At 42.4% G+C, this 26,714-nt stretch overlaps 1 protein-coding gene across 4 annotated transcripts in view; it reads right to left on the bottom strand.

Annotated features, from left to right (window-relative positions):
• Positions 1–5,282: 5,282 nt before the first annotated feature.
• Positions 5,283–26,714, bottom strand: part of MTR (5-methyltetrahydrofolate-homocysteine methyltransferase) — an 80,374-nt gene continuing 58,942 nt past the window's right edge. For 2 of the 4 annotated variants that reach the window (XM_084828206.1, XM_084828207.1), the window contains exons 21-33: positions 25,228–25,335; positions 21,762–21,862; positions 21,090–21,157; positions 20,242–20,362; positions 17,647–17,728; positions 15,605–15,703; positions 15,393–15,468; positions 14,620–14,775; positions 13,318–13,508; positions 12,292–12,492; positions 10,903–11,095; positions 8,274–8,386; positions 5,283–7,694 (exon numbers count right to left, since the gene is read on the bottom strand). In XM_084828206.1, coding sequence (XP_084684332.1) covers positions 7,608–7,694; positions 8,274–8,386; positions 10,903–11,095; positions 12,292–12,492; positions 13,318–13,508; positions 14,620–14,775; positions 15,393–15,468; positions 15,605–15,703; positions 17,647–17,728; positions 20,242–20,362; positions 21,090–21,157; positions 21,762–21,862; positions 25,228–25,335 — 1,596 coding nt within the window. In that variant the 3' untranslated portion in view covers positions 5,283–7,607. Of the gene's footprint in view, positions 7,695–8,273; positions 8,387–10,902; positions 11,096–12,291; positions 12,493–13,317; positions 13,509–14,619; positions 14,776–15,392; positions 15,469–15,604; positions 15,704–17,646; positions 17,750–20,241; positions 20,363–21,089; positions 21,158–21,761; positions 21,863–25,227; positions 25,336–26,714 lie in introns of all 4 variants that reach the window. The other 2 variants (XR_014786804.1, XM_084828208.1) reach the window with 2 other exon arrangements.

Genomic DNA, 26,714 nt, shown 5'->3' with positions numbered 1-26,714 from the left:
AACTAGGCCTTTGGGACAAGTATGTCCTGAATTCCAACGGCTTAGTACAAGCAATACTGAAGCAGTGCTTATAAAAGGCAGCATGATTTATAATAACCGGGGTACGATTTGTACCAACACGTATATAGTTTGTTAAATCAGGCTGTTGATCAATGTGACACCTATCTCAGTGCTTCCTGCCAACCAGACTCCCCTTAAATTGCTGAAGGATTTTCTCACAAGGTCACAACTGACACACAAATGTATCAAGAGTCTGTCAGCAATCTCAGTTCCATGCGCTAAAGAAGGCCTTGCACACTCGCAGCGAAACTCAAACTTCAGCATTAGAAATTCAGTATCCAATAGATACTGCCTGCTGAAATGAACCATGTGCTGAATCACACGGAGAGGAATTCTGGTTTAATTCACACTGGCAGGCCATCACAGAGATGTGAACAAGCCACACTCTAATCCAATTTAATTACATAAAACATTCACAAATCCTTCAGTAAATATTTGAAAAGGGGGAGTCATGGTGGAAGCCTAGAAGAGTGGGAACCTGGAGTGGCAGCCAACCAGCAAGATGAACAGGAAAGCAGATGAAGGCAATGGGAAAATATGAGATTTCCATGAAAACCTTGCAATCTCTAGGAAGGAGAACAATATTACTATGCGGGTGTCGCACTACTTATGGGACAGAGATAGCCAGGGTCAGAAGGAGAGGAAGGCGCTAGCTGTAGGAACTAATAAGGCTAAAGCCCTGCAATCACCCAAATGAATTTATGGGAGGAAGGAGGCAACAGGGTGGGAAGGAAAAGCTACTTGTACCTCTGGCTGATGTTGAGTGGTCATCTGTCACTCGAGTCAGAAGTCACATATGCGAGCTCTGTGCCTACCCAGAGCCAGCTCTGTGACCATTATAGAGCTAGAGCAAATGACATTGTATATGCCCCTTCTGGTCTCCCTGGAGATTTTAAATTATCAGTGCATACCTCCAGGAGCCTTCTCTTCCCATTCAGTTCCTTTCCCATGAAACAAATGTTCACACTTAAAAGCAAGGAATACCGCAATGGGAAAAGAGGGTGGATTGTGTGATTCCTCAGAGAACATTGGTTACAGGTAAGCAACCTGATCCTCTTTTCTGACGGCTGTACAAATCCACATATGGGTGTTTCATTAGCTGACATACCTAGAAGAGAGTGCAACTGTCTGTAGGAAAAGAGGTGGTGAAGAATGCTCTGCCAAATGCTCCCCCAGCGTTTCCATGCACTCAGTGGATAATATTTGACGGTGGAACGGGTTGACCAAATAGTAGCATCAGTGATGGAAAAGCCTCTTGAAAATGTAGCAATTCCCCTAATACAGTGGCTGGTAACTCCAGGTGATTGCTTGACAAATTCATAAGAGGGTTACTGTAGCAACCAGCTACTGATACAATTTTGGATCCATAGATCTTTCTTAGGATCAAGACAGGAAAGGAAAAGGAAGGTTGCTATCACTCCTGGACTGTTGAGATCTATCAAGAGTGAAGGCCAGCACGCCACGCATATCTAGAGTGTGCAAGGTGTGTTCTTTACCATCTTGTGGATTAGGAAAGGAAACTGTAAGAAAAATGTTGCGTGATACATGAAAATCAGATCACTTTTGGATGACAGGTAAGGTCAAGTCACACCGCAGCACAACCTTGCCATGGATCCAGAGGTGTCTTTGACAGGCAGAAAGGCACTTTCATTTACATAAGGCAGCCCTGCCAAATTATCCCGATTTCCCCAACCCACTGCAGCCCTGTGTGTCCCCCGCCCTGCCATACACTGTTCCAGAGGGTCCTTCGATCCTCAGGAGTAGCTTTTTGTGGGGCACAGCGGGCTGTAGTGGCAGGGGGAGCCAGGAAAGCCTCATTGTGTGGGTGGAGTTTTGCTAGTCTATCTCTCGATCCAACCCACTGTCTGTATGCATGTGAAGAAAATGTGGATTGTAGTGTAGACTGCATAGGTCACTGGCCTGCCTCGCTGATGTAACTGAGAAGAAAATCCATCTTGAATGTGAGAAGATGCCAGTCACAGGAGAATTTAGGCTCAAAGGGATGAATGAGGGCAAACAAGCTGAAACTAAACACAGATCAGACAGATGGACTGTGAGTTGGGAAGCTGACTGATCCGGCTAGAGGTGTGAAGCTGTTTCTGGAGTAGGTTGCACTCCTCTGAAGGACCCAGTTTGCAACTTGGGAATGCTCCTGGATTTGTCACTAGGTACTACTGGTGTCCAGGAGTGCCTTTTGCCAGATTAGGCTGGTATATCAACTGCAACCCTATCTAGAACAGTTGGACCTCCCTATGGTTACTCATGCACTAGTTATTTCCAAACTTGATTCCTGTACTGTGCTCTACGTGGGGCTGCCTTTGAAGGCAGTTCCAAAACTTCATTTAGCTCAAAATGCAGTTGCCTGAATGCAGATGGGGGCCAGGTGGTCCAACCATATTATATAAATTTTGCACCAATTGCATTGGCTACTAACATGTTTCAGAGCCCAATTCAAGGTGCTGATGTTAACCTTTACAGCCCTAAATGGTTTGGGGCCAATTAACTGAAGGACTGTCTTATTCCAATATGATCCTGCCCATATTAAATTCAGCTACAATGGCCCTGCTTGTGTGCCCACTAGTAAGATCAATTAGGTTGGCCGGCAAGAGAGATACGGCCTTCTTGGTGGTGCCTCCACAGTTGTTAGACACTCTTCCTATGGCGTAGGCCTTCAAGAATGCCTTGAAAATTCATCTGTTCTAGCCTGCCTTTCTTTAACAACGTTTTCTGTTACTGATTCATGAGGCTCTGTGGCTCTTTACAATACTGCATTCTTATGGTTAGCTGCTTCAAATGCATGTTGAATTTCAGTCTCATTGTGTGTTGCCTTGTGGGCCTATGCCCTGAAGTGTGGCCTAAAAATGCTTTAAATAAATAAATAATGCTGGGAAAGAACTAAAGATTGTCCCAGAGGTAGGATTTTAGGAGGTTTTATGGATGGGTAAAAAACCAAGATTATGGCAACCAGCTTGATTGATAACTGGCAAATAGAGGAAGAAAACGTGGAGGCAGTGACAGACTTTGTCTTTCTAGGCGCAAAGATTACTGCAGATGCTGACTGCAGCCAGGAAATCAGAAGACGTTTACTTCCTGGGAGGAGAGCAATGACAAATCTTGATAAAATAGTGAAGAGCAGAGACAGCACACTGACAACAAAGGTCCACATAGTTAAAGCAATGGTATTCCCCCTAGTAACCTATGGCTGCGAGAGCTGGACCATAAGGAAGGCTGAGTGAAGGGAGATAGATGCTTTTGAACTGCGGTGCTGGAGGAAAATTCTGAGAGTGCCTTGGACTGCAAGAAGATCAAACCAGTCCATACTCCAGGAAATAAAACCAGACTGCTCACTGGAGGGAATGATATTAAAGGCAAAACTGAAGTACTTTGGCCACATAATGAGAAGACAGGATACCCTGGAGAAGATGCTGATGCTAGGGAAAGTGGAAGGCAAAAGGAAGAGGGGCCGACCAAGGGCAAGATGGATGGATGATATTCTGGAGGTGACGGACTCGACCTTGGGGGAGCTGGGGGTGGCGATGGCCGACAGGAAGCTCTGGCGTGGGCTGGTCCATGAAGTCACAAAGAGTCGGAAGCAACTGACCGAATAAACAACAACACACAAAAGTTATGGAAGGCTCCTTAAGGTTCTGAAGAAAACTTACAGCAGCATAAAGAGAAGAGGTCCCTCATTGCTGATCTTGAACTTGGGGTGTTTGGATGGATGCTTGGAGCACTCCCTGGTACTGATCCCTTGGAAAAATGCTCTGCATCAGGGTGGGGGTCATTAGCAGGGCTACAACCAAAGAGAGCTTGCAGCCAGAGGCTCCATGGGTTGATCAGAGGCAGCAGCTGGCAACAAAAATGTATCTTGTAGAGCAGAGCTTTCCAAACTTTTCATGTTGGTGACACACTTTTTAGACATGCATCATTTCGTGACACGGTAATTCAGTTTTACTAGCAAACCGAAGTTTAACCTAACCCGTTATAAGAGATGCAGACACATACATAAATTGTAATAATGAAATGTATGGGGATAGAACATATCTCATGAAAACTTTTCATTTATATTTTTTAAAATATATGATTTGTAAGATAATAACATACATTGTTGTCATTTATGAGTAACAGTATGTAAATATGTGCAAGAAAATGTGAAAAATAAACAAAATTAACTAAAGTATTTACAATTCATATTAGGACACATAGGCCCAGGTAGGAGCTCAGCTGCAAAAACACATGAAGTAGAGAAGCAAAAGTCCAACAAAAATGGTGTAAATATGTATGTCTCACTACAAGGCTATATTGCTGTAAATATTTGCAATGCTTATGTCCAGAGTCCAGTTCCAGCACTCTCCGGTGGTACACTGCTGGTGGGTGGTTAATCCACAATTACAGCAGAGTAAAAATAAAAATGACAGAAATCAAATTATAAGTGCCACGTGGTGGGTGGCTTGCTGTCTGCCACATTGGGTTTGGGAGGGTGGCCTCCCTTCAGCCAGCAGCAGGTGGGTTGACTGGGTGACAGCCTGCAGCTGTGCTTGCCCGGGTGATTGGGAGCACGTTGATCCTGAGGCTTCTGGCCTCCACTGAGCTCCGTTCCGACTGGCCAAGATGGCGGACAGCCCGCTTGGTGCAGTCCCAGGCGGCGTTTCCACCCACACGCTACTCTGGCCTGGCCGCACAGCAGCGCAGTGCAGAGGTCCGTGAAGGGCGCGCTCGAAATCTCGCAGGGCTGGTGGCCGCTGCCACTTCTCCACGCCAGCGTCAGCCAAGCTTTGCTCCCAGGGCGGCACCTCCCCTCCCCTCCCCTCTCTTGGCCCGGCGCCTCGCCGTACTGCTCCAACACCACCAATCACGTGCATCCTATGTCAAGACGCCACATGATCCTAAAGCAGCTAATGTTAAAGCACCTAAGCTTTAGCTGCTTTAACATTAGCTGCTTTAGGAAGTTCCGGGGAGGGGCCAAGGGAAGCAAATGTGAGTAAGGGAGCTCCATGGTGCCCTTCTGCACAATTTTCTGCATTTTGCGGGACACACCTACACACTGCCGCCGACACACTAATGTGTCGCAGCACACAGTTTGCAAAGCTCTGTTGTAGAGGCTGAGGCTGCAACTACTCCCCTCCATTCATCAAATTGTAAACAACTGTTTTTATTTTGTTACTAGCTTGTCTGAAGATTGTTTCTCTACTTCCATTCAATTAATACAACAAAAACAAAAGTATGTAAGGTTATCTTTTATTGCACAACATTTTAATGACAAATATAAACTTTTGAAACTCAATCTCAATATGCATTAATTATACAAGACATTTTGCAAGTCAGAAGTATTTGTATTGCAAATGTATGTGCAAAACCTGTCTACTGAAATAACAATTTCCACGTTTCCTGCTGGATCAGCAATGCCCTGTGCATGTTCTTTTGTTTAACAGCTTAATAATCAAAGTTCTTGTTCTATTAACATCAGTTGTTAGCAAGTTGCACTGCAGAAACAGCAGCATCCTAACGCCGCTTTGCTGGCCTAGTGTGCAGGTTGATTGGCTACTCAGGAACAGAAAAACAGACCTCTAGGAAGCAAGCAGCAGATTTTCTATTCAGTGTTTATATATGCAGCTTGTATAACATTGCTGACGCTTTGCCCCTTGACTCTCTGCAGTCCTAGCAAAATAGAACCATCCTTTGAAAGGGATTTCTGTTCCTTCTCTGTGCACGTTGCCCTGGTCATGGCCCTACATCTTTTCTGGACCTCAAATGTGAGTAGTGCCCCCGAATTGTATTATAGATAGGTATGCGATAAAGGGATCACCTGATTGCTTTTCTGAGTCCCTTTTTATTTTACCTGAGTGGTGCAGGTAACATCACAAGCCCAAGGCCAGGAGGGAGAAGTCCATAAGGCAGCTGCTTCCCATGCCCAGCACTGTCTCTCCTAGAAAGAAGCAGGGCAATGCTCTAGTAGGAAGGACCACATTGTAGACTCCTCCCTTGTGGGGAGGGGCATCTTATGTTACCGAAGTGGCATGGGAGAAAGCTATGCTGCAGCAGCTCCCATAATGTTCAGATGATGCCAAAAGTGCCCTTTATACGGCTTTTCAGCATGCAGCATTGAGCACGTTTTTCCAATCAGTTTATCGAATGTTGACTGGCAATCTGGACCATGGGGAAATAGCTCTACGTCCACTTGTCAGGAAAGGGTTGTAGGAATAGTTCATTACAGTTCATCTTATTTGATCTCTCAAGAATGTCAAATTCAGTCCCATTTTAAACCTTGTATTCTGGGGTCAGCCCTAATCTATGGGTGCTGGGACTGAAACCCGCCCATCTTAATAACATTAGACGTTTCATTGTTGCTAAAGAAATGTAAACCTATTTACCTTAACTTTATAGAGGCCCTACACAAAACCACTCATGAATTATATACGTCTTTGAGTAAGAACACTAGCTCCAAGCTACAAACTGAAATCATGTTCGACATTCTAATAATGTAGCACTACTAATTCAAACCCTCAAACTCACAATTCCAGAGTAAACATATAGCGGGAGAAATCCAAACAGTCATACAGGCCTTCAAAAAAATCAATTGGGTGGGGAAGAAAAACTCAGTGAGATTTCAAGAGACTGACCTCATTATGGCAGTGGGATAAGTTAGCGTGACCCCACACTTTAAAAATCTTAACATTTTGTGACCTAATATTTTGGCAACTATTCTCATATGACAAAAACACAGACACAGCATGTTTCAGTAGTAATAGAACAGAAGGCTAAACCACCTGTGAGTATAATTTTATAACAAATAGAGATTATAAAACTTCCAAAAACAACATGATTTTCCTAGGCCTATAAGAGCAATGACTTTAATTTAATTTTATTTATAATACTTCTATACCACTTCGGGGAATAAAATATCTAAATGCTGAGTTAGGCTGAGCAATCAGGAAGTTTGTTTAGGAAGATGAAGGCTGAATATAGGAAGGTCAGAAGAAAATGAGAATCTAGGCACTTATTTCTGCCCCACATTATTAAGTCTATTTGCCATTCTATATACATACAACCCAATTAAAGATCAGTGTCTTACACACACACACACACACAAACACACACACACTCCCAGTCAGTAAGACATATCAGTGCAAATATTTGTCTTAATTCCTATGGCCACAAACAAATAGAACTGCTGCACTTAACCCAGTAACAATATTCCCGCAAGGAGATAATTATAGGTTATGGGCTCTGTGCAGCATTTTATTAGTAGTCTACTAGGGGCACATTTAAATATGGAAGTATTCTGTTCTCTCTCTCTCACACACACACACACACACACACACCCCCTCATTAAATTAGGCTCCAAAACCCAGCTGAGATTACTTTTCAACTAGAAACTGACACATTTGTTCACATTAACATCTGTAAACACATATGCACACATGAAACGGTTACCACATGTTAGCCACTTTGACTTTTTGTGGTGACCAAAATGGAGACACAATTGAGACCGGCGAAGGGACACCGATTGGGTGCCACTCAAAAGCCCATCCCAACCGCTCACATAGTTATTCTGGCTCATATCCAAGAATGGGTCCCAGCCATTTTTCAACTTCTGACACAGGCATGCTTTTCCTTAAAGCATAATCTTCAACCTGCAGAATGAAGGAGAGGATGGCTTATTTAACATTTTAATCACTACAGCTTCCACTTCTCAATGTCATCAAAATATCTGGAAAAGTAATTTTCCAAACTGGACATTAAAAGTTTTCTACCAATATAATCAATAACCAGTGTCCACATTTGTATCATAGTTTGATGTTCAACTACAGATTTGTTTTCCCCAGGCTTTCATCTTAACCACTTTGAACTGCTCCCATAATTTATTCAGCCTCTCTACCCTTTCAAGTCTCTCAGTCAACCTTACTTAGCATAAAGAATTACTTCGCATATAAGAATATACTTAGCAAAGAGAATTCTGGCTGTTGTTAATGCATATAATGTCAGTTTTTCATAGCCCTTTGGAAAGACATCATTAAATGTCACACCAAATGGTCTAAAGAAATTTGTATCAGAAAGATACAGGATCTGATCACTGTTTTCAAAAACTCTTGCTTTTACAGAGTTCCCTCACATGTGATAAAAATTGCCCTTATCAGTTTGACACTACCAATATTTGCCTTCCCCAGTTCTATATATTTTATGCGATTCCCCTGTTGTCAGGCAGGCCTTACCTGATCTTTCAATATTTTCCCAACAGCAAAGTATTTGGATTCGGGATTGGAAAAGTAGAAGCCTGATACTGCTGAAGCAGGCAACATTGCTAGGGATTCAGTGAGTTGAATACCTGTGAGAGTCAAAGAAAAACATTCATGGGCTGGCTAATTAGGAGCGGGTATAATGTTGCGGTTAAGAGAAGGAGCTGTGATATCTCTAGTTCAAATCTCATCTCAGCCACGAACTCACTGCATGGTCTTAAGGCAAGCCACTGTCCTATCAGTCCCAACTCAAACCAACCCATACCACTCAATAACCTGGTTTGCATGATCACCACAGCCCACCGTGGCTTACTTACGCCATGGTAGGTTGCGGTGTCCACAGGTACCAGGTTGCCAATTTACACCCCACTGCGGCTTCTCATGTCATCCAAACCCAGCGAGGGTGCCTTGTTGGGGTGGCTAACAAACCACCCACAACCCTACAACAGGCCATGGGTTCTGGGCGGTTTTTTGACAGCCCCAACAAGCTGCCTCACTGGGTTTGGACGACATGAGAAGCTGTGCCTGGGGAGGGTAATTAGGGACAATGAGCCAGCACGCACACGGGTGGTTAAAAAAGTAATTGTGGCTTATTTAACTACCCTCGTATCATGCGAACCAGACCAATCTGTAATATCGATGTAATCACACTTGTCTGTCTCACCATTGGCCCAAGATACCGAGATAATAAATATGAATTGCTTTGGGCAGTTAGAAAAATGTTACTTGCAAATATAGAGACCAGGTACATATGGTAGTCTGGCAGAGTTGCTCAGCCATTCTCCTTTTTCCTTGCTGCTGGAAGAACATGAGAAGCCAGGGACCTAGCAGGAGGAGCACATACGGTGGCTCCTCCCCCCTGCCAGTATTAACGAGCGAAGAATGTCATTTGGTCCGCATTTTTAAGCAGAGAGGCCTAATTCACACTTCCTGGACTAATACACGGACCGAAGAGAATTTTCCTTTGGATTACACACTTCTCCAAATCTGGCAAGAAGGTCCTCGGCTCAAACATTGCAAACAAAAATGTGCGTATTAGGGATAGTTGTGAATGATAGGGAAAATTGCAAACAAAAATAAATGCATTTTTTAAAAATTGCCGACTGATATGGAAATGGGACGGAATAGACTTACGGCTGAATACATGAAAAAGTGACACAGACCAGAAATAGACTGATTCATCCACCCCTATGTTAAACGCAGGTGTCCAAAGGTTAATGCTAGTGTGGACTGGAGCTACAACATGAGCTCCTCCTGGTCTGGGGCTCCTCATGTTAGTCAAGTGTTGTAGGAAGGAGGAGTGCCGCTGTGGATCCCATGCTGGTAAGGTAACCACCCAGTTCAAATGTTAGTACTCTTATTCATACTGAAAACCACAGTATTTATTCTGAGGGTTTTTTTTAGCACAACGAACACTATTTTGAACAGCTTTTAAATAAAAGACCGGGGGGGGGGGGGGGGAGTTAGAATCAAAGCCATTTAATTCTTCTATCCTGCTAAAGTGAGTTACATTGAGTAACTACACTTTGGAATGTTTTGTTTTAAAATAGTTATCTCTATATATACTTGTATTTACAGTTCTGACATTCAGATGAGGCATTCTGAGAGTTAGGGGTTTGGGACTCTAGCCAGGATGGTAAAATCAGCAATGCAATAGCCGAGTTCAATTCCACTTCCATCAGGTGCTCTTTTCTACAAGAACAGCAGGAAAGGGAAAACCTCATGAAACCTGGATGGTCCCATATTAAGTTACATCCTAACTTAATTTGTAACCCTACAGCATTCTTAGAAAACATTTTTTTGTCACTTTGCCCATTACAAAAATGTAACATTCCCTAAATGGGCTATGCTCAGGATCTATCTATGACATCACATATTTTATTTATTTATTTACAATGTTTGTATACCACTCCGCATCCAAAGAGATTGGAGCGGTGAACAGCAGACAGGATAAAATAAAAACGCCATGTTAATATATTTTTTTGAAGAACAGAGTTCCAACAAACCAAGTTTTGATATTAGGTCACTGTGCCGCTGAATTAGCCTAGATTTGCTCTTTATAGTGACTTGCCTAAAGGTTGGACCAGCTTCCCCCAACCTGGCACCCTCCAGATGTTTTCAACTTCGGCTCTCATCAGCCCCAGTCAGCATTGCCAATGATCAGGAATCCTGGGAATTGTAGTACAAAACATCTGGAGGGCACCAAATTGCGGGAGGCTGGATTGGACAATCTCTCAACAGAGCAAAAAGTAATTTCTTAGTTAGTTCCCAGATAGTGGTGCATATATAAAATAATTGGTCACACAAGGATTGCAGAAATTTCTAACAACACAAGAGACAACTCTATAACCTCTCCCCCTCCATATTAATACTTGCTTTACAGAGACAGAAGGTTTATACTTAAATGGGTGAAATGTTCCTCATCATTTTAAATATTCAGTGCTACACCTGAGGCCAAAAACACAAAAGCAGAAGTGAAAAACTGTATTTTTATTTCTTTCCCTCAATTTTAAAATACTGGACTTGTAAAAACAACAAAATTGTATTTTTTTTATCAAAAGCAATTTAAAAGAAAGCTTCCTAGCTAAAGTTTCAGCTAAGGTACCTGTTGCCTTCTCAATGTCTGCAAGTTTCCACATAGTGACTTTTTCAGTGTGGTCAGGTTGACAAGGATACCCAGGAGCTGGGCGAATTCCATCATACCTAATCCTACGCAGATCTGAAAATTCCAGCTGTTCATTTTTACAGTAAGCCCAGAATTCTTTCCGTACCCTTTCATGAAGTTCCTCTGCAAATGCCTTGGAACAAAGCAGAAGCAAGTTGTAATCTTGGCGGTGCTGAATCCAAGTAATTAACTCATAATTATTTTCACCTATTACATTAATACGTTAAGGTATACTTTATGGGTTGTTTCAAATGGTTCCCTCCACTGACAGAGGTCTAGGAGAATCAACAGGGTTACGCTTGCGCTTGTCCTTTCAGGACTTGCTGGGGTTTTTTCCCCAAAACTTCCCAGCATTACCTGCATTAGGGAGAGGGGTAAAACAGCAGACAAAAGCCCCTTGCTATCATGGATGCTAAGCCCTCCCACTGTGTAATGAGGCAGTGGAGATTTGCTGTGCAATCCACAAACCCTTCATTCAGCTAATAGCACATCTTCACCTCTGAAGCAACTACAAGAGCTTAGAGCTCTCCTCCAGGCCTAATTTGCAAATTAGTCTTTTGGTAAGAGAGCTACTGAAAGCAAGTCAGCTGCCTTTCAACTCCAGACGGGGTTTCCCACCGTGCTTGGCTGGCTCTTTCTGAGCTTCTGCCATCATGGAGGATCCTCTCAACCCAGCTTCTGACGAGCAGCCAATCTGGTGTGATGCCTCCCACCCCCTCTTCTCAGCTCTGCCTGCTTAACTCGGCGGCGAGTTCTGGCATCTGTTAGTCCCAAAGCTCCCTCTCCCGCCAACAGAACCTGGGTTCCCATGGGGTGGGAGGAAGAGGGTCTCTGAGCCTGGCCCTCCTTCTCGATAAGCTCCTGGGAAGGTTCTTCGCTGGCTCCTAAGGAGTCTTGGGGAATTTCCTCCCCCACACCCTGTCTCTGCTGGGTTTCTTCAAACCGTCTCCGAATCTGAATCAGACTCCAAAACCAAAACAGAAGGCCTGATCCAAGGTAGCCCTGCCTCAGGCAGTCACATTGAGTATAAAGGGGAGGGGATGATGACAAACACTCTACAAGGATCGTTAAAAGTCCCAAGGGAAGGAGCCAAGTATTCTGAATAAATGGTCAGTCCCAAGCAGAGACTTCTTTGAAGAGCCTGCCTCCTAGTGGACAGAGAGGGAACACCCCAGTATTTTGGACCACTGGATGGCAACAATTAGGGAGAAAAAGGATGTGTGTTTTCAATATTTGATTTCACCTCCTAACCCCACTTTTCAATTAATTCATCCGTAGTTCAGAGTTGTACAGAAAATTCTGCTACCTGCAAATTCTAGAAGTTGTTACCTCTGCTAATCGATCTCCCAGTGCTTTCACCATTATGATATTGTAATCATCGGACTGTTTCTCATACTCCTTGCACAGCTCATCTACTCCAAAGCAAGCCACAGCAAACAGACCCAAATAGTCAGGAACACAAGACTCCAGAGGGGATACAAAGTCAGACAAGCAATAAAAGGGATCTGTAGAAGCAGAGTCTTTCTCAGCCTGCAATAATAAACGGAGCACAACGTTAAATAAAAAGAACTCTCCCTTAAAAGGCCTTGGTATAATATAGGACATCCTATTTTCCCTCCAATGGGCTGCAATTGATAACATTTTAAAAAAATTGTTTGGAGACAAGGTATTTTTCACAACAACAACAGCACAGCATAAGAATTCCAATTAATTAAAAAAACACATCTCAGCTTAAAAGACTCTAACTTTAAAAGTTATCATTGTTTAAAAGCCTGGGGAAATAAAAAGGTCTTTGCCTGGTGCCAGAAGGATAGCAAAGTAGGTGCCAGGTGAGTGTTCCTGGTGAGGGCATTTCACAGGCTGAGAGCTACCACCAAAAGGTCTTCTCCCTGGTTGCCACCCACCTTACTTCTGATGGCAGAGGCATCCAGAGAAGAGCGTCAGAGGTAGATCTAAATGTACAAGCAGAGTGATACAGGAGAAGACAGTCCAGGAGATACATGGGTCTCAAGATGGATGTGAAGGGCTTTGCTAGTACTTTGAATTGGGACACAGTTCTCCTGAGAGCTGCATTTGCAGGGTCTTCCCTTGTGAAGCTCTGAAAGTATTCCAGATTTAAGATTATGCTTTCTGACTGATAAAATATATAAAGCACGATGAAAAAGTGAGCCTCCCACATTTAAAAGGTGCAAATCTATGGCTGCAGTCCACACAAGTGTTATGTTGTTCATGAAACCAGAAAAGGACCGGAGGAGAAGGAAGGGGTAATTTTCCACTGTATGTAGTGTATTTGGTCACACACCATAGTTAGGAAATTCTGAAACTTTATCTAAGCAAAATAGTTTTACATCCTACCTGTTGCCTTAAGCCACAGAACTTAGCAATTGGTTCTGAAGTCTCCTTTTCTGTGGCAAAGACATAAATGTCATCCTGAACACTCCGAGCTGGCCAGAATCCAACTAGACCTTTAGCTTTAAATTTATTTTGTGTAATCAAAGTTTTCAGCAAGTTCTGAGCTTCATTATAGATTTTTTTTGCCTCTTCCCCTAAATAAAGGAAAAACAATCCATAAGAACCCATTAAAACTCGAAGTTCCCAATGCATTTACAAAGAATTTCCCCCACTGTTTTGCAGCTATATCCTTAAGTTAACTTTCTTTATTTTCACTATCCTAAGTTTAACAATGACTATACATGGACAAGGCCCAATACATCTCCAGTTATGAGACAAAGCATTGAGAGTTATACAGTAAGACAGTTACCAATGGCAACTTGGTTAAAACAATAATCAAGGGGAACAGTGTATGAAAACATGTACATTTTCTAGAGATGTTACTCAAATGTACAAGATTCACACAGTAAACTCAAAGACTAGAAAACAGCACTGCAACCTGGCCCACAAAATTACTAGCTCACAAATGTTTTTGTACATGCTTCTCTTCCCACATATTCCTATGTTACTATGTGGCCTAATTATTATTTTTTAAGTGGGGGAGCCCAAATCTTGCCTGGTCACCCAGAAGTGAATCTTACTCTTCACAAGTAATTAGGGGAATGGCTATTCACAAGCCTTTATTTCATTCATTTCATTTCACTTATTACATTTATATCCCGCCTTTTTTCCTCTTGCAAGGAACCCAAGGCGGCTTACATTACCCTCCTCCTCTCCATTTTATCCTCACAACAACAACCCTGTGAGAAAGGCTGGGCTGAGAGTCTGTGACTGGCCCAAAGCCACCCAGTGAGCTTCCATGGCTGAGTGGGGACTAGAACCCGGATCTCCCAGCTCCCAGTCCAACACTCTAACCACTACACCACATTGTCTCTCTATTATATATTATATATATAAATCATTGATTTATAAAATCAAGATGCTTTAGAAAACTTAAACCAAATTAAGGGGGGAGAGGTGCACGCACGCTACTGGACAGTTTACAGCTGTTTCTTTAGTTCTCACAATTTTTCTGTTGCATCAGTACTTTATCTGGTTTTACCATGGAAGATCAATTCTCTCGCGCACGTATGCGTGCTAATTAACATTGCTCTCATGGGTATTGTTGGTTCTGCTCTGTGCATGTTTACACAATTTGAAGATACTTTAAATGATATTTAATCTACCTTTAGATTCTCCACCAGATAATGTTATTGTGTTACTCACCCACTGCTTTATCGTTGAAGATTTTAGGAAATCCCCTATTGGGGTATTTGCCTCTAAGCTGCCAGACATCGAAAAAAGGCTTCCAGTCAATGTATTCCACCAGCTTCTGCAAGTCATAATCTTCAAAAACTCTAGTGCCAAGGAATTGTGGTTTAACTGTAAAGATACAATGGGAAATTGTTGCAATTTGGAACATACTGTGTAGGTTACATCTATCTCTGTTATACAATGCACACTAATTTTATTATGTTCTTATTGAGCCTTAGTACAGACATTCAGTACCACAGGACAATTGCTGCTAAAATAAAACACTTAACATCAAATAGCCAGGGCTAGAAATGTCTGCCTCTTTGGCAGGATAAGGGTGCATGGAATAATCGAGTCCAAGTTACAGCATAACCAGTGGTTGTAAAAATGACGCACTTACATTAATTGATCTGTTTAAATTTTACCAGCATGAAGTAAAATAGTATGAAAGCGTAAATTGTGTTATTCTGCATCAGGGGGTGGCAAATGAATAAGCAAAGTATTGGGAATAACATGTCTACATTGCCATGAGATTCTGTAGGAAATAGCCTACTCCATTAGATGAAATAAGCTGTTGCATGTGAAAAATCACGGCACCATAAACCCCTCGGCCACTAAGGCAGTCAGCCTACAACTGGGGTTCTTACTTGTTCATGTAGGTTCAATTAGAATCTGAGAACAGGCTCAACTGCAGACTGTTATGGAAAGTTAGGAACATGTGTTAAGTTACAGAAAGGCAAACTAACCTGGTTTAGATTCAGTTAGCCAGTCATAATAGAAGCCTTTGTGCCTTGCTTGCTCTAGTGATAAATATCTCCTTTCCTGTGTGGAAAAGAGACTGGAATTCAGTTCTGAATGAATAACTCTGCCAGTTGATTTATTTGGTATTTTAACTGGTATGAAAGAAAATGGAGCTAGCAATGATAAATGATTAAGAAGGCCTATTAGCTCTATTTACCTTGAGGGAGTCATAGTGATCCTGTCTAATGTCTTCATACTCCTCTTGTATTTCTTCAAAGAAGTCATCCTTTAGATTCTCATCTAAAAGCTGAGAGCACTGGAAAGAACACAGCATGCTGATTAAACTTCAGGTTGGTGCATGCAACCCAGTATCTCTCTCTGTCGAGCGCCTATAAAGTGATAAAATCCCTGAGAATAATAATACATTGCCAGAGGAAAAAACATGATATGCTTCCTGTTATGGTGCCTCTTCATCTTTTTTTATAAGGACTATTTCACTGAAAAAGCTTCCAGATGAAGTTGTTGAGGACCACACATGCAGGCTTCAAAAATGACCACATTCTGAGCTCTAAAAAACCCCCTGGAATTAGGAGAAGAAGGGAGGGGAGCAGGGGAGGTTTTTCTTTAGGCTTCCGGCTGTAAAATAAAGTCACTTCCAAAGTTACAAAGGCACTGCTACTTTATTGCTGTCCCGTTTTTTAACACTTAAATATGGCCAAATGGGTTGAACCTTAGGAAGGGTTGAAAGTTCTAGGTTTATCAGTTGCTGAAGTTCCCTCTACTTAAGCAATTTCAGCCACAGTTGCTCAAGTAAGTTTATGTTGCTGAAGTATGGAGGACCAGTATTCCTTCCACATAATCAGTAAAGAGTTTAAACATGCAGAAACGGTGGAGGCCATTTTAAACCCTGGCAACATGGCCAAGAGGATTTGTGCCTCTCATCCGTAAGAGGGAGCAGACTGAAAATGCAAGTGCTGAAAGCCTAGCAAAGCATACCAAATACATCTCCAATCACAGGCAAGCCACTTCTGAGATTTCTATTACGCATTAAGCAAGCTGTTCTAGCCAGATTTAATTAAGCCCATGACCACCTTAAGCATTCAAAAACATCATCCCAAAGAGAAATACATGGTGCACCATACAGAAGTCTTTACAAACTAAGAGAATTTCATAATGTTTTTCATTTTCTTTGATAAATTAAGACATTTTGCAGTACATTTAGATATTGGCAAAAGTCATTTGGGAGGTATTTTCTATTACTAGTAAAGAGGATTAGCATTTCATGGGACAGCTCAAAGGTGTCCGGGGAAAAATAATTTTTTACACATCATTGATTGAGTTGTAGGGAAGCAGTTATCCAGACAAGCATGGCCCCAGTAAATAAGTATAACAATAAGTATATCCTATTTCATTCATGTACTCGTTAGGATCACACTCTTCATGGTTCTGTATGAGCTTAATCATGGCTACCAAGTGTATAGAAATAAAGTACATTGCACATTGATGGGCAACAGCAATAACATTTTAATAACTTATATCTGGCAGATAAAAGGTTTCATAGAAAACTCAAAAGATCCATTCATTCACAATACACATGTTAATAACACAACTTATAGCACAAACAATGGAAAGTATTCAGACAGATAACCAGTGGGAGCTTCAGTCTCCTAAAATAGTTATGGCCAATTATTTAACTGGGTTCAGTTTCATGAATGCTACAAGTACCAACAATGATGTAAGACAGCTCAGACTTCCATCCAAACAAATGTGTACCTCATGCCATAACACAACGACAAACGTAGGCTTCTCTGTTTTACATCCAACACTGCAAAAGTGGACTTCTGTTTGCACTTTGGACCTCTGCCATCCTCTCCTCTCCCTTTCAGCCCCCGCCCCAGATTTGGGGAGCTTTCAGTGGGGAGGGGAATCTGCTCCACTGGCAGATGCATTCTGTCAGTGGATGGGTACAATTGTATTTCACCCTCTGTTAGGATGCTGTGTTGCTATAATTCCAAAATCATATTATATTTTGGTACTGATGGGAAAAAGGATACTGAACTGAATAAGCTATCAATCCATTAGAATGAGTCTAAAGCAGCCTTCCCCAGCCTGGTACCCTCCAGATATTTTGAAATACAATTCCCAGCATTCCTGACCATTGGCCATGCTGGCTGGGGCTGATGAGAGTTGAGGCCCAAAACATCTGGAGGGCACCAGGGAATGCTGCTAATAGGGCTAGCAACATATTCCACAACTTACAACCACCACACTCTTTGATGCATCCAGGACGTGAATGACAGGAGCACTGTATCGTGGAGCAATTTTCACCGCTGTGTGTGTTCTGAAATGACAAAAAGGGCACCTAGGAGAAGAATTGTGTGGAACAAATTGCCTCTGCATCAAGCTGCTAATGTTCAAACATTTTTGTGCCCCAGTGGGAAAAACCCGTAACATAAATTGTATAAAGCTTTCCTTCAAGCTTATTTTCCTTTTCATGGAAATTACAGTCCATCACCAGCTCATAAAGGGGCAGAGGAGCACATTCTACACTGTTTGCAAGACTGCAGATGCCTTGTGATCTTCAAGGAGTCATAACACTTCACTAATTCTTAACAGAGAGCAAGTGCAGTTACTACATGCCTGGATTTCAAAAGTGAGGTTGTTCTCAGGCCTTCCTATCCTTCTTGCTGCCTGATTTCTCAGGCCTTTGTTCCTAAAAAGAGTATCAGAATTTGTTTTTTTTAATTAAACATCACTGGATTTCTTGGAACTATTTTCTTAAGGGGAGGAGACTACTGCCGATGAAAGTGAGGCTTACACTGTTGCATTTCCTATTTTTTGTGTGGTATCTACATCTCTTTAATTGTGCCTACAGAAACTCCCGGTTCAGATCTTGCTTAGCGGATGGAGGTTGCTAAGCCCCAGCTTACCCTACAACACATATGGTTGTACCGTGTGCGATAAGGAGTAGGAGAGAAAATTTGTGCATTACTGTTCTAAGCCAACATCATCAGCTGTCACATTTCTCTCTTCTGACAGCATTTCCCCATCAGAACTACTTTCTTTTCAGTATTGCAAACGCACTCCCTTAGGCTTGGATATATATATCAAGTCTAAGCTTCAAAATGCTCTTTCAGACTGCTTCTTGGCAGTCTAGCATTTCCTCTTCCAAGAATCCTGAGAATGCCACCTTTAGTTTTGTTTTTTAAACCATCATTTAATTTTCATGGCTGCAGAGATCATTCTGAGTAGTGCTGTGCCAAAAATTCACAGTAGATTCTTCCATTTTCAGCATTTCATGGGGGTGGAGGGTGGGAAACGAAAACTCTGGTGAATGAGGCTGGGAAACATGAGAATTTCAGATAATTTTCTCCTTGGGGAGGGGGACAGAGTTTCCACATACCTTTTTAAGTCTAGACAATTCTTGAGGGGTCTTTGTTCTATTTTTTTTTTTAAACACCCCCTGCGCTTGCAGGAGCCCAGGACTCTTCTCCAGCCTGGCAGTTTTTTCTGAACTCCCAGGAGACCATGTGACCTCTCCCTCTCCAGCAGGCATTCACAAAGAACTCTTGGCTGGAGAAGAGTCCTGGGCTCCTGCAAGTGCAGGGGGTGTTTAAAAAAAAAAAATAGAAAGACAACCCCTCAAGAATTGCCTACACTTAAAAAAGGTATGTCGAGACCTTGCCCCCCCCCCAGGATAAAACTCTCTGAAATTCTCCCCTTCCCTGCGAAAGAGGCAGCAAAAATAATGCCTCTTTCACAGGAAGATAAAAAGTTTCCAAAAATAGGGGGCAGGATTTGGCACAGAACTAATTCTGAGTACATAATGGCAAAATTCCCAGCATGATTTTCAGAACTGAATGGGTTACCCAACCCCATCTGTATCAACTGCTGACTGGATTGCAACATAACTGGAAGAAACTGTTCATATCTTGTAGATATGTTTGCTATTCTCATTAAGCACAATTTTGCTCATTTAACTATGTACTTATATTTGTGCAATGACAACATGTCTTTTGTTCTGCCCTTCATGTTTAGGATTTTCATTTACTTCAAAACGCATTCAGCATTTACTTTTCAATGGGCAGTAACCCACAGGTGCAACTGCAAACATAAATTACATTGCACCAGTGTAAACTACCCTAGCGCAACACCAGTAGGATTAGCTGGCATATCCGTTTCCCAGGGAAATCTGTGTGCCAGCTAATGCTATTGGTATTTCACTAGAGTACGAGTTGGATACTACCCGATGTTTTCAAAAATATCTTCCATTTTGCTACAGAAAACGTGTGCTTGTAAAATAAGAAAAATCCGTACTGTACATCTCCTATGTATGTTGAATCTAAACCTTGCACAACAGGACTTCCAGGACTTCCCCATCCAATCCTCCCCACTGTAGCCCCCCACATGTGCCCCATATCTGCTCTGGGGGGTCCCCCAACCATCTGGAGCAGATTTGGAGGACTTGCGGGGTTGGGGGGGGGAAGGAAATCTGTTCCACCAACAATTTTCTTCCACTGGCAGAAAGACACTATTGCATACAACTCACAGAGCGGCCTTCATTTATTTCCCATGAAACTTAGGCATGGGCTCTGACATCAAAGTTCTGGACTTTGTATTTTTCTGAACATGACATTAAACACTCAATGCCTACCCTATAAACGCATTTAATAAATAAATAAACAAATAAACAAATATTGTTTTTCAAACAAGGTAATTATCCAAAAGTTACATTAAAAAGTTAATTTTAAAAATCATATTGCATATCATGTATCTAAGCCTATAGAAAATGACATATACCATATTCACATTTATGACTCCATTGGGTACAACAAAAAGAGGAACCCAACTTACTTGGAAGTAGTTGCTCCTCCAATCAGCAATGGAATCTTTATTTCTAATCTCTCCATTTCTTTAGCAACAAAAATCATCTCATCCAAAGAGGGAGTGATGAGACCAGACAGACCAATGATATCTATTGAATATAAATGGTTAAAAATATTTCCATCCACAAGATTCCATTGGACATTCTAGACATTAGAGGGGGGAAAACCCGGTCACCAGTGCAATGCACCCATGGCCTTGATCTAGATGTCTGTACTACTGCTGTACAGCCATGGACATCACTCTAGGCATTCTGTGAAAGGGGTATCAGGAGGATATAAAATATCCAGGATGTCCACTTCGTGTCAAAATTGCTGTCCTTTCAGGGGAAGGCAAGGACATTTTTATTTTCCCAGCCTTTCAAATGTATTTCTTAAAATGCTAAAAAAAAACCTGATTTTTGTAATCTTGTGTTTTGTTTTTTTTTAAACCGTCACGGAAACTCTGGTAAAAGGCAGTATATAAATATTTTAAATAAATAAAATACAATTTTCAGTTAAAGGTTGACTAAACACTGTAGGTTGTTAAATATTTCAGAACACCTCTGCATTAAGACTCAAGAAAATGATTCAAGAAAAAAAGGGTACTTCTTATCCAAATCAGCCTATTATCTGTTATTCAAATTTACTGCACCCCCATTTTTATGACAAGTCCTAAGGCATTTTAGTATTCCTATAAATTTTTTCTCTAAACTGCAATTTATCTGCTTAGAACTCTGCAGTTCTTGAGATCAGTAAGAACGAGTCTTTCAAGATGTGAGCTCAAGATCCAAATTCTAGTATGTAAAAAAGAAGAATGCAGATATAACATCCTCATACCTGCTTTGCTTTCAAGAGCTGCTCTAAGTATCTTGTCACATGGCGTCATGACTCCCAAATCAATAACTCTGGAAAAAAAATGCTAGTTTGCTAGTCGTGGTGCAGGAGTGCTCAATTAATCCAATTCTGCTGTAGTGTATTATGAAGATCAATCCCCCTGTTAGGGAGGCCAAAGGGAACTGCATTTGGCTTTAAATAGCTAAGCAACCAGACTCCAGTTTTTCCCAGCATTCCATTCCCCCCAAGCCAAATTCCCTGCCCCATTCTTAGTTGTTACTACACATGCTTGAGATATGTGTATCTGACATGCATCTTAACCGGATTTTGCGTCCGAAGGGTTCTTTCATTCAGAACAATGACTTATTGGGAAATTAGGATAGCACTCATGGCCCTCCAGACACTGCTGGACTGCAACTCCCAGAATCCCTTACCACTGGCTATGCTGCCTAGGGCTGATGGGAGTTGAAGTCCAATAACACCTGGACGTCCAAATGTGTGTCATCTCCCCGCCACCCCGATACTAGGGAAACTGCTTCCCTCTGCAGCCCCTGGCTCTATTCTTGCCAAAGGACAAACTGTCTGAGCTGGCTCAGAAAACTAGCACCTTAGCCAAATTGTTGCCGGTCCCACTGGGAGGAGATAATTCCAATTTTCACAACAATAATAGACTACCTGAAATTATTGCAGCCCAAGACAACTCCCACAATGTTCTTGCCAATGTCGTGTACATCTCCTTTCACGGTAGCTAACACAATCGTGCCATGGTAAGGGTCCTGCAAGAGTGAAACCATTTTCAGGATCGATGAAACCACTTAGCACAACCACTGTTATTTTCAGCTGTTTTGAGCAGAAACAAAACATATGGATCATGGAGCAGAGTTATTTCTTGCATGTGGATATGCTGCCTACTTAATTCAGCTAATCATAGGATGGAAGATGTCCCCAAGTCAAAGCATCCTGCTGCACCCAACCATCTTACAACTTGAGAAGAAGCTCCAGTGAGACAGATGTAATAATACAGCACTCAACAAAACTGGAGGCAGACAGCTAGCATGGTGTAGTGCAGCATTCTCCAATGTGATGCCTACAGAGACATGCCAAGTATCTCTACTCCATCAGCCAGCCAAGGCAGAGAAAGTGACTGTCTGTCTGCCTTACTGCAGTGGAAGAAGATGGAGGAAGGGGAGGAGGAGTGGAGGGCAGCCCTTTGCACCTCCCAGGAGTGTGATTCTGCTTGCAAACAAGGCGCATGCTCCCCACAGGCTTTGTTTCCTTCCCAAACTGGTGCTTTTTTGCCACAATGGCAGCAAACTCCAGTGGCGGCAAGGGTGGGGTGCAGTTCCCAGTGGGTTCTGGGAAGGGCAATGTGCCCCACCCCGAGAGGTCGCCCACTCCTGCCCTACAGGATTCCATGTTTTTCTGCTGATTGGTTCAACAGAAACATCAGTTTTGGGGGAAAGACCAACTTTTAAGCTCTGTGCTAATTTCCTCAGGCAAATGCCTTCAAAGCAAGGCTCAACTACACCTGATAGTGGCACATCCATCTCTTTAAACCTGTATCTGCCCCAATCATGTAGAAAGCAAGAAGTGGGGAGCAGTTTTAAATAGAAACTGGGGTCCATGAGTAAGGGAAGCTGAACCTTCCCCCTTCAATCAGCTAACACACACACACAGCACTTTTCTGTCAACATGTTCAGAGCCCAAATTGGGGCACGTGCATGTGCGCGCGCACACACACACACACACACACACACCCCTTTTACTCTACCAATTAGTGCCTCCAACCCCCAACCTTACACATGATGGGAGCAAACCTTGGTTTAAAACAAACAGGTCTGCAAACATCATGTGTCACTTGAGCAGAAAAAACCTTTATATCTGATCATTGTCTTTTTTAATCCTCGATGCTTGAGAAGTCTTGTGTTGAGAATAATGATTAATCTCTTCTGTCTTCCTAAACTGTAGAGGTTTGGGGAGAATAAACATTCGAGACCATGCCAAGTGGCTGCGCTATTCAGCATCGTTCTGTGTTACATTCATGAATGCCAAAAAGCTTGCACAGCTAGGGCAGAAAGGCACATTTAATCAAGCTGAAACAAATACATATAGGGGAACAGCCCAGCAATACTTGTAGATTTATTTTTATAGATTTAATTGGTGATGGAAGTCCTCCAACAAACAGGAATGAGTAGTACTGAAAGAGAAGGGGAGGACACCCAACCCCAGACAGCGCTGCAATGTGGACCAGAGCATGCATTTGATTTTAAGATGTCTTCTACATAAAAACAAGAGGATTTCAAGCATTACATGAATTGGAGCACTCTAAGGCCAGGAACAGAACCAAATAGCTTTCTGTTTCAATCCTGGCACAAGCCTGCAGGCACAGCCATTCATTCTGAAACGTAATAACCAGCGTTCTATATTTGCTGATGTTCTGGCTCTATGGTTACTGCTCTGGAGGTGACTGCATTCCAAAGAGGGCCCATGCCAGGAGATATGTATCTTATTTTAAGAAAGGGAGGGAGAATGTATTCACGTTGTTAAGACACATATTTAGGGGCTAACTCAACCATTTTCCCTCTCTCACTCTCTCGTTTGCTAGCAATAGCAACATCCAGCATTTCCAAGAAAGGAGTCTGTAGCATATACTAAGTATTAGCAAGCAACAGTACAAGATTGGCCTAATTCCATACACGTTTAAACACTTTCCCCCTTTAAATAAGCACACACAAGGTTTTTTTTAAATACTAAACTAGCTCTTGCTTGTTTTAAAATGGTTTCCATAGCTTGTTCTGCCTTAGCTCATTCTGGTCTTTTACCAGATGCCAAAGCAAGCATAAAATTCTCAATTTGTTCTTAAATCCAACCCAGCCTTTGAAACAGTTTGAGCTACAAGAACAACAGCTGCTATTTCATTTTCACGTTAGGGATGAAATATTCTCCTATAGCACAAATTCTCAGGTTCTCTCCAGTCCTATGATTCTTTCCAAGGAGGCGCAACTAAAAATCAGTTTGACGTATGCTTTCCAAGGATACGCACATACTTATATAAGAACAGGAGCCATTCTGTTCTGGAAAATACTCTCCAGGTCACATGCACAAACTTTGCCTGAGGATCAACCTCAAAGGGAATAAGTTTTGCCAGTTTGAAACAAAGAGGCTGTGCAGCAGGGAGGCTTAAGGATTTCGCTTGGTCTGTGTTCAGATGCAAACCAACTTGATTCACACCTCCCAAATGAATGTGCAGATAAGAATACAGTTAGACTCCCACACTTCTCCGAATTTTGCAATAGTTATTGATATGCATTTTACAATAAAATGCTATCAAAATGCTTACAAATTTCCTTGAGGTTTGTTTTAACTGCTTATTAATGCAGAAACGGGATGGAATGTATTTATGAATGAACATGTGCAAAACTGACTTGGACTGATCTGTCTATCCCTATTGTGCAGTGTGCTGACTGGCTGGGCACTTGCGATATCAAGAAGCACCCACCCCAGAGCAGTTTTCAGCTTTAAAAAAATATTGTGTTTGTTTTTTTAAAGTCAAGCTCTTTATGATTGTACATGTAAATAATCATGCAAATGGCTCCTGAAAACACACACCACACACAAAAGGCAAACATCCATCAGAAGCATGGGGGAGGGACAACCTTGACAAGGACGATGTCAGTGTTTGCTATGGAATTCTGTGTATCATTTGAAGAGCTACAATGGAGGGAAGCTAGGCTTACCCTATGGAAGCAAAAGGCTGGGCTTGCTCCTATTTTTAAGTATGTGCACGCCATCCCAAGATGAATAGTGAAAGGCTATGGAAAATCAGCAGGGTGCTCAACCTATTAAGTACCATGTTTATGATTCTGGATCCTGATGCAGCACTGCAGGTTGTTAGTATATGTATCTTTTTATTGGCAAAATGTCAAAAGGCCAATTTTATGTGTTACAATCAGCCACTTGTTTCTGTGATGAAGAGCTCACAAAATGGATCCAGTTGTCTGCTCACAAACATTGCTGAAACAGCACTGCATGAACACTTGCCTCCTAGGAAAGTCTGTTCATGACATAATCAGCTAGCCTCTAACACAACTGTAGCCAAGACTCAGTTAAGAGGACCCAGCACTGAGGGGTACACACTTGCCTCCTCTTCTGTGCTACTGCACAACGCACGCATTTCCTCTCTTTCCTTCTCCATGAAGGGGATGAGATGACCAACGGCTTTCTTCATAACACGTGCGGACTTGATCACCTGGATAGCCAGATTCAATGAAAGAACTATTACAGCTATCAAAGTGCTTGTTTAAAGGTACACGATAAAAAATCACCACCACCCTAAAAAAACAACAACTCTGGACTATCAATCAACTCCAAGACACAACTGTACTATCTTTCCCATTTACTGTTAGCCCACAGAAACTCCTCCCATGGAACATATTAATGTGGCATCTTGCTGCTTTGGTCCACTCATAAATTCATCTCTGTGGACTCTCTCAATCATTACAGTGGACTGTTGACCAAGGAATGCGGATCAGTGCCCTGATCAAGGAAATGCTCTAGGACAGCTGCCTGTCTATGTAAGCTGAGCCAGGCAGGAGCTCACTGGGACCCACATCCGCTAAGCTGGCCCTGCTGTGATGCACAGTATATAAAATAGTAGTGCTTGGGCAAAAACAGGACAGTCGTTTGCTCTTGCACATACAACAAGAATTAAACTAACACACGAAAGGAAGTAGGAAAACTGTGAACGCATTGCCACCAGAGTATGAATGAATACAAAAAAGGACTAGACATATTAACACACAAAACTGAAACTTTGCCTGCTGGCATACACCTGAGTATTACAGGACATCTTGACGAAGTAATTGTTACGCATCCTGGGCTGGTGGATGCATACAGCTACCTGTACAGCTGAATTGGGGAATATCAACAGGGTGGATGAAAATAGCATCCATTTCCATGTTTAGGGTATCTAGCTTCTTTTAATTGCTGAAGGGCAGAGGGACCATAGCTCAGTGGTGGAGCACATACATTGCATGTACTAGGTCCCAGATTCAATCGCCAACATCTCCGGGTGATGGGAAAGACCTCTGCCTGAGACCCTGGATATCTACTGCCAGTCAAAGTAGACAAATGTCAGGAATGAATCTGAGTGTGTGGAGATGTCTGGCAGCTCAGATTCAGAATGGGAACAGCCAGAACGGGAGGAGGTACCCTCCCTAGTGAGCTCAGATACAGCAAGGCTTTCTTCCCAAGACCCTGACACACAGATGGCTCAGCCTGAATGTCCTCCCTTCCTCCACCAGGGGAACCCAAGGTTCAGAAGAGCAGGAGAGTGCGGGATGTGACTTGAGAGATGCTAGGGTCCGTCTCAGAGCGAAGCAGGAAAAGTTAGAGGTGGGGCCCAGATGCTCCACCAGGTTGGCCACTTGCGAAAACCTACATAGGAGGGAGCCACCCTAAGGGAGGGACATCCCTGCAAAGCTAGTCTGGCAGAAAAATTATTGCCCAGACTGCTGGCAACTTCTCTAACTTCCACTTCGGCTCCTCTATTAATATTTGTAGATGTGTGGATTAGCTGTTTCATTGCAGTCTGAGAGTTTCCAAAATCTGCATTTGTAAAGAAGCTAT

Source organism: Heloderma suspectum, chromosome 1 (genome assembly GCF_057233095.1).
Source record: "Heloderma suspectum isolate Gila_16-S chromosome 1, 16-S_ref, whole genome shotgun sequence".
NCBI lineage: Eukaryota > Metazoa > Chordata > Lepidosauria > Squamata > Helodermatidae > Heloderma > Heloderma suspectum.
Note: the sequence above shows the minus strand (reverse complement) of the source record. Positions and strands in the feature narration are given on the sequence as shown.